Source organism: Sorex araneus, chromosome 9, assembly GCF_027595985.1.
Source record: "Sorex araneus isolate mSorAra2 chromosome 9, mSorAra2.pri, whole genome shotgun sequence".
NCBI classification, from domain to species: Eukaryota; Metazoa; Chordata; class Mammalia; order Eulipotyphla; family Soricidae; genus Sorex; species Sorex araneus.
The window spans coordinates 22,632,063-22,639,927 of NC_073310.1; the positions used below are offsets into that span (position 1 = coordinate 22,632,063).

Genomic DNA, 7,865 nt, shown 5'->3' on the forward strand with positions numbered 1-7,865 from the left:
AAGCAACAGAGGAATTATCTGTAATCCCACAGCACAAAGAACAGATTCTTCTAGATGTTTTTGAAAAGATTTCCAGTGGGCCACATTCTATTCCTAGGAAAATTCCTTACATTTAAAAGAAAATACTGACACACACATCCCACAACCACAGCCACATCAGCCCATTTATTGCTCAGCTTTATGGATTCCTAATTAAATCTTGGAAAAGATCAACTAGCTGAAGAAATTCATGGATACCCCAGCTGAAAACTCTGGGGCACCATCAGGAGAGGACCAGGCTGAGTTCCTGCCCTGCCAAACCCTGGCAGCTGCAGTCACACCCACGGCTGCCTAGAGCCAATGGCGCCGCTCCACTGCCTCATGGCTGAGCTCGGAAGAGATGCCAAACTGAGACATTCCGGTACACCAGTCAAAAGACTGAGACCCTAATGATGGATCTTCTCAGTGTGAGGAAGGGCAGCCTCCCCCCACCCTCTCCACCCATCCAGAAGCCCCAACAAATCACACCCACATCCCACAGCTGCTGCTATGGACGCCCGCTGCCCAGTTAAGTATTTCAGATTTTCTGGAGTATGCAGAAACATTTGCACAGGGGATCACACAGGTACTTCTGTGTTTTACCTCACACAGAAACAGAGCCAAGAACATTGTGATGATAATTTACCCCTCTCCTTCAGATGGTGACAAAGGACAATGGTTCTGAAACAGATGTGACATAAACATACCTTCACTGCTTATAAACTCAAACCTTCCAAAGCTTTCCACAGGGCTCTATTCCTTGCTTCCCACAATACATATCGTCTTTCTTGTTCTGTTTCATCCTGGGAGCAGACTGGTGGCATTAAATGATCTAACATCTCTCCAAAGAGGTTTTCTCTCACCTCTTACCATCAGCACAGCCAGACACTTTTCATCCGGCAGCAATTGCAGGGATACACATTGCCTACACTGCACATCATTTCTCCGTCTTTATGTTTCTTCCCTTTATCCAATCTGGTTGGATTCTCCCAACAAAAGTTCAGGGTGTCTGGATCTTCTCCTAATAATTCTCCAACAACTGGTTTGGCTGCTCAATGCCAAGGCCAGAACATCCCTGGCTCACCCTCCGAGATGCTTCAGTAGCCTTCAGGCCAACACCTATCTGTGCTCAGGGGTCTTCAGGGATGAAAAAAAATAATGCACCAGAAGTGAGATGTGCTGGGGATCAGGCTCAGCTGCATGCAAGGCTGGTGCCTTTTGTCTTGCTTTCTTATTTCAGAGCTGCACCTGCCGTGCTCAAGATTCACTCCTGGTTCTGCACTCAGGAATCACTCCTGGCATTATTCAGGGGATCACGAGTGGTGCTAGACTTTAAGACCAGGTCAGCAGCTTGCAGGAGAAGAGCGCTACCACTCTGCACTATCTCCTTTGCTCAGGATATGTACCTGAACATCCGTACTGAGTTTCAGGCCACAAACTTATTTTATCATTTAATTATTGCTAATTATGAAAGGTAAACCATCCTCTGTGTCAAAATGTATGAAAAGGAAATTACAGTTTTAATGAAAAATAAATTGGCCCTTAGCATAAATACATGAAATATTATCTGTATCTGTGATACACTTACAAATCCTATTGGCTGCTCAAGAAGGATGCTGTAGGCTCAGCTATTACAGAAATACATCAGTTTATTCTTTCGTGAGAGGAATAGTATGCAGGGAAGAAACTCATTTCTAGGCCTGATATCCATGGGCCAAATGGAATACAAAGTCAGTCTAGACCTAGAGGTATGTGGGAAGATGAATGACCTGGTTTTGAAAGGAAATGAACCACAGGTCATGAGGAGAAGGTGGTGAGAATGAGCATGTCTCTGAAGAAGTGTGTTCATTTTAGTCCTCATGGATATGATGGAGATTCCGAGTCTGAGGTCATGTCCAGTTCCCACTGATGCCCATGAAAAAATGTGCTGGGCAGATGGTGAGTGAAACATAATGGTTGTTGACTGAACGTTCTCCTGTCCCATCCTGGCACTATAGTCACCATCGACCCATTATTTGTCCTGATGGCAGTGGGCACCCTCAGAGACAGTTCCTGAGTCCTGTGTCCCCACTGCCAAGGGAAAACATGCAGGATAGTTGAGAAGCACAGAGATATTCTCATCAATCCTGCCAGTGACATCCCAACTGGCATGGACATGTTTCATGTTTTTCTGCATTATTGAGCTGAGTTTGCTTCTCAGCATTCCATGTTCCCCCAACAAATAGGAGATTCATCCCTGGAGCCCCCAGTCAAATCCCTGCACCCCTGGAGGCCTCCTGTACCTTCATAGTGCCCCAGGAATCCCTGACACTGTGAGACAAGTGCACCGTCGAATTCTTGGGGACTAGCACTGAGCCAAGAAATCAGTTGACTGAGAAATGTAGATGCCCCCAACATGCTGATGTATTGATAAACAATAATTTTTTGAATGAAACATAGCAAGATGATTCATGAAAATGTGATCAAATATGTTGATTTTCAGGACAACTTAATTCATCTTCACTGTGTGGCAGCAGGTGCACTGAATGAGAAAACATTGAAGTGGGAACTATTGGTTAGAGCTTTTGTTTTTTAAAAATAAATGATGAGACTGTTTCATACTTGATGAAAACAGCATAGATCTAAGATCTTTAATAAACTCTGTGTACAAGAGAGAAAAGGTGAAGGAAGAATGGATACCAAAGTTATCAAACAGAATTTCTTAAAAAGGAGACACTCATAGTTCCAGAGACATGATACACTGGGTAGGGCACTTGCCTTACATGAGGCCAACCCACATTTAATTCCCAGCACACTGTATGTATGAGCTTTTCTGCTCAGGAGTCGTCTCTGAGCTCAGAGCTGGAGTTTTCCCTGAGCACTGCCAATTGTGATCCAGCAGTGCGCAGGGCTTGCACCCGGCTCTGCATTCAGGGGTCAGTCCTAGCAGGAACCAGGGACTTTACAGGGTATCAGGGACTGAACCTTGGTCAACTGCATGAAAGGCAAGCTGCTCATTGTACTCTGACTCTGGCCCTCAAGCCACACCTGATAGTAATAGTCAGCCTCATCCTCAGTGTGTGCTCCCCTAATGACCAGGATAGCCATGTGCTCAGAGTTGGAGCCAGAGAAGTGGTCAGGGATCCCAAGGACTGGTTACTATCTCTATACAGATGACCAGCACAGTGTCCTGGTCTGGCTTCTGCTGGTACCACTGAGCAAATTGATCTCCAGTATTATTTCCTGTACATGTCATTCCCCTCCCAGATTCACAGGTGATGAAGGTGGAGGATTTAGTTCACTGAAAGATCTTGAACCTACAAGAGAAAAAAGGAAAGGTCAGGTATCAGTGAAATTCTGTCTCAGGAGACCTCCCATCTTCATCACCTGTAGCAATTCTTTGGGACCCCACTACCCACAACCACATCCTCCATAGGGTAATGAGCAACCAATAACCAGTACCCTGCTGACCTTGAGGTGCCACCCGGAGGGATTATTAGTCCACAGGAAGTGTTTGAAAGGAATCCTGGGCTTCAACCAGCTCAGCGGGGTTGCTTATCAAAGTAGAATTGGTCCCTAAAAAAAAAAAAGTAGAATTAGTTTTGTGCTATCTGACCTCTTAGGGTTTAGAAAAGGAAAAATTCCCAGGAGTCAGTTTAATGTTTTATTCCCTTTTCAATATTTAGTATCACATAAAAAATATACTCTCCTTTAATAATTTAATCAATAGAACATGATATTTATTATTTGCTGCATTTTCTCCTTGAGGGGATAAGCAAGGACCAAAGACCCTCAGCAAAACGAGTTCCCAGCCAGAATCCAGCCCACACGTGCCAAGACCTGGACACTGTTGGATGAGCCTTTCATGCACTCTCAACCCTCCTCTCTTTTCTTCCCAGGCTACGTGACCTCCTACAAGCTGACCCAGACATTTTCAGCCTCAGTAGATCAGGGTCAGTCAGCCACAGTCACCTGCTCTGGAGAATTACTAACAAGAAATATACATCTTGGTACCAGCAGAAGCCCGGCCAGCCGCCTCTGCTGCTTATTTATAAGGAGAGTGAGAGGCCCTCATCCCCTGACCAATTTTCTGGCTCTAGCTCTGGGATCAGAGCCACCCTGACCCTCAGCAGGGCCCAGGCTGAGGATAAGGCTATTTCTGTCAGTCATGGGACAGCATCGGTTATTACCCGCCCAGTGTCACAGGAGGCGGGGAAGAAAGGCACCTCTTACATCTGTGTTGTACTCTCCAGTTGCCCTGTCTGATTGCAGACGCAATAGTGAGTAGTCTGTCCCAGGGCCCACGTTGCGATCCAGCTGGTCACTCCACCATCCTTGCAGGCAGGCTCTGCACAGGAAAAGTTGTGGATTGATTTCGAATGACATAATGAATTGGGAGTGTCAGGATACTTCCTGGGTTGGGTGTTTCCTGGGTCAATGGGACCTCTGTGGATGAATAGACAGGCAGACTTCCATGAAGGCACACAAAGCAAAGTGACAAGAAATCGAACTGCATTAAAATGTCTATCTCTGGCTCAAACATCTTTTTTTTTCAGAGCTTGATCTCTATGCCAGCAAAGTATATGGTTTCAGATGGGAATAAAAGACTAGGTTAATAATTAGTGGACTAGGGCTGGATCGATAGCACAGCGGGTAGGGTGTTGGCCTTGCACACGGCCAAGCCGGGTTCAATTCCCAGAAACCCATATGGTCCCCCGAGAACTGCCAGGAGTAATTCCTGAGTGCATGAGCCAGGAGTGACTCCTGTGCATTGCCGGTGTGACCCAAAAAGCAATAAAAATAAAAATAAAAATAATTAGTGCACTAATCTAATTTCCAACCTTGGATCCACTGTGATGCTAGACTGACATTGGGCACCTGTAGAGGTAGAGACAGCTCCTGAGTCCTGAGTCAGAACTCCACAGGGAAACTTGTGTGATGCTCAGCACCCCAGAGATCAACAGAATTGCCTCAACAACCCGACAGTTCGCATCCAATGAGCATAGAGTCATATTTTCATGTTTCCCTGGGAATTGCCTGTGTGAAGCCCAGTCTTCAAACACACAGGATCCACTGAGAAAATGATCATTCTTCCTCCTCTTGGTTGCCTTCCATGTACCAGGGACTCTGTCCCTAGGCTCAGCCCCATGATCTGAGTCTCTCCTGATCTTGGACTTTCCAGAACCTCCCAACCACAAGGGGGCAGCAGAGACTCATGGTCTAAAGTCCAATGGCACTTTGGACTTTTGGGGTGGGTCAGAACCACAGGGGTCTCATTTGCAGTAAGATGGGAATGGTGTTTAGTAACCCACATCATGCCTAAAGAAAAAGACGCTTATCTTTCTGTCATGTCATCCTTCACACTGCTGAGCTAAATTCTTCCTTTCTCTCTGATCTGAATTGTGTAGATATTGCATATTACTCTAAAAACAGTTTCAGAAACTTCATGTCTCACATAGTATAGTTCTGCGAGAATGTAGTCACTGCCCACAGTTCTCAGACTCTTCTGAGGGGAGCAGAATCTCTGGTAAGAATTTGCTCATTTGACCTTATGGCCTTGAGATTGCTTGGCAACAGGGCCATGGGGGGAATATCCTGGTTTGTAATCAGTGATGCTCTCTCAGAAGACATGGGGCCTGGAACTAGAGGAGAATTAATCTCTGGCAAGGGCTCGAGGGTCTGAAATCTTATGGTTTAGAAAAAAAAGATTCATTATCTAGATGCTCTAACATCGTACTCCTGTTAAATAACACCAAATAGCCTCTCTCCTTTAACTGAATCAAGTAATTGCAGATGGTTTTTATTATTCAATTCATTTCCTCAGAAGTGAAAGGAATTAATTACAGAAAATATTTCAACTGAAATTCTTATCATTTAAGACAAATTTCATTGCCCTATACAAGTTATTTCTTCTGAAAATATAGTCTATCAGTGTTCCAAGTAACACAGCTGAGAACACAGCATACATGGAGACTACACAGAATCTCACTGTGCCTTGGAGGAGCCTCTAGCAGTCCCCCCTCCCATGTCCTTAGGGTCTGGGCCTTTTCTGTAGCCACAGACCCCAGGCAGCAGCCCTGAGCCTGGCTGATTTGCATAGCCAGCAGCTCTCTCCCTGAGGGGATAAGAGGGGACCAGGAGGAGTTCAGCCTCAGGTGCCAGGATCCCAGCCCCTCACCATGGCCTGGACCCCGCTCCTCCTGGGCCTCCTGGCTCACTGCACAGGTGAGGTGTCCAGGCTCACAGCAGCCCCAGGCCCAGTGCTCTGGGGTTATCCTGGCCCTCAGTCTGAGCTCAGCAGGGCACTGGTGTAGGGAGCCCATCACCTTGATGGAGGGTGGGGGTGGGGGCATCTGGGACTCACAGAATTACTATGGGTTATGAAGATGGGGGTGTTGGCAGAACTGACTTTCCTCCTTACCTGACCTCTCGTTCTCTCTTGCAGGTTCTGTATCTTCCTATGAGCTGAATCAGCCGCCCTCATTTTCTGTGAGCCCGGGAGAGGAGGCCAAGATGACCTGTGTGGGAAGCAACATTGGAAGCAAATCTGTCCATTGGTACCAATATAAGCCAGTCGAGGCCCCTGTGCTGGTCATTTACAATGATAACAGCCGGCCCTCAGGGATCCCTGACCGCTTCTTTGGCACCAAATCTGGGGACACGGCCACCTTGACAATTATGGGTGTGCACACTGAAGACTAGGCTGACTGTTATTGTCAGGGGTGGGATGGGAGTAGTGGGAGGGATAGTGTAACTCACAGTGGCACAGACAGATGAGGAAGGGAGACACAAGCCTCTGCCCCATGTCATTCACACTCTCCTCAGGCCAGGAGCCCTGTAACCCAGCAACGAGCTGCTCTGGTCCCAACCCAGTTTGGAGATTCAAGGGTTCCAGCCCTGCAGTCAGGTTCCACACAGGTGTGGCCAGGGATGAGTGTCGGCAGGCACAACTATAAAATATAAAACTCTATTCTACAAGTGCTTGAGGTTAGTAGAATTATCGAACATGAAAAGCGAACTTTTGACTAATAGCTGCAGTGCCCTGACTGAAATAGCCCAGCCAGACTGGTAATATCTTGAATACTGGGAAAGAAAGAAAAAGGTCAACTTGAGCACAGTGGTTAGGGCACATGCCAGGTATGACTGGAGCCCGGTTTCCTTCCCAACATCACATATGTTGCACTGAGCTGCACTGGAGGCCCCCAAGCAGCTGCCCATGTAAACATGGAGGCCTCCAACATCTCCCACAGTGGCCCAGGAATCCCTGGAACTGCCAGGCCAGAGCTACACTATTCCTCAGACCCCTGCACTGAGCCAGCAGCTCAGCTGCCTGAGAACTGTACAGTTGCCCTTGAGCCCCAGGACCTCTTGTAATCTCCTAAAATGTGACAAATATATTCAGCAATGAATTTTTTTTTCTTAGTTTTTTATAGTTGGAGCAGAAGATATAAGAACCTATCCCAATTTTCTCTTTTCCAGAAAACTTCTGAACAGCAAAACTTATGGCCAAAATTATGATTTAAAAATAAATAAAAGATGTCCTAATGAATAATTCCATAACAAACTAATTCATTTATTAAGACTGAAGGAAAAAGTAGTTGAATATATCAAAAGGCTTAAAGTGTGAAATGCATAAGTGCTTGTCTACAATGCCATTGCTGCTGAGATCCTGGTTCAAATCTTGAAGTACACATGGTACCCTAAGCACTTAGCATGGACCATGCTCACTGAGTCAGGTGTATCCCTTGCGTACTACTGGATATGAATCAGAAACCAAATGAAGAAATTTACTAATTAATTATAATGAGAAGAATAAGAATAGGAATGAGAGTCTATAAACAGATATAAATATGATTTAAAGGAAAAAT

The 7,865-nt window shown here is 45.9% G+C and overlaps 1 gene segment (V, D, J or C); it reads left to right on the top strand.

The window, feature by feature from the left end:
• Positions 1-6,176: 6,176 nt before the first annotated feature.
• Positions 6,177-6,699, top strand: LOC101546868 (immunoglobulin lambda variable 3-21-like). The segment is given in 2 exon segments: positions 6,177-6,222; positions 6,443-6,699. Coding segments are annotated over 2 exon segments (303 nt in total).
• The last annotated feature ends 1,166 nt before the right edge of the window (positions 6,700-7,865 follow it).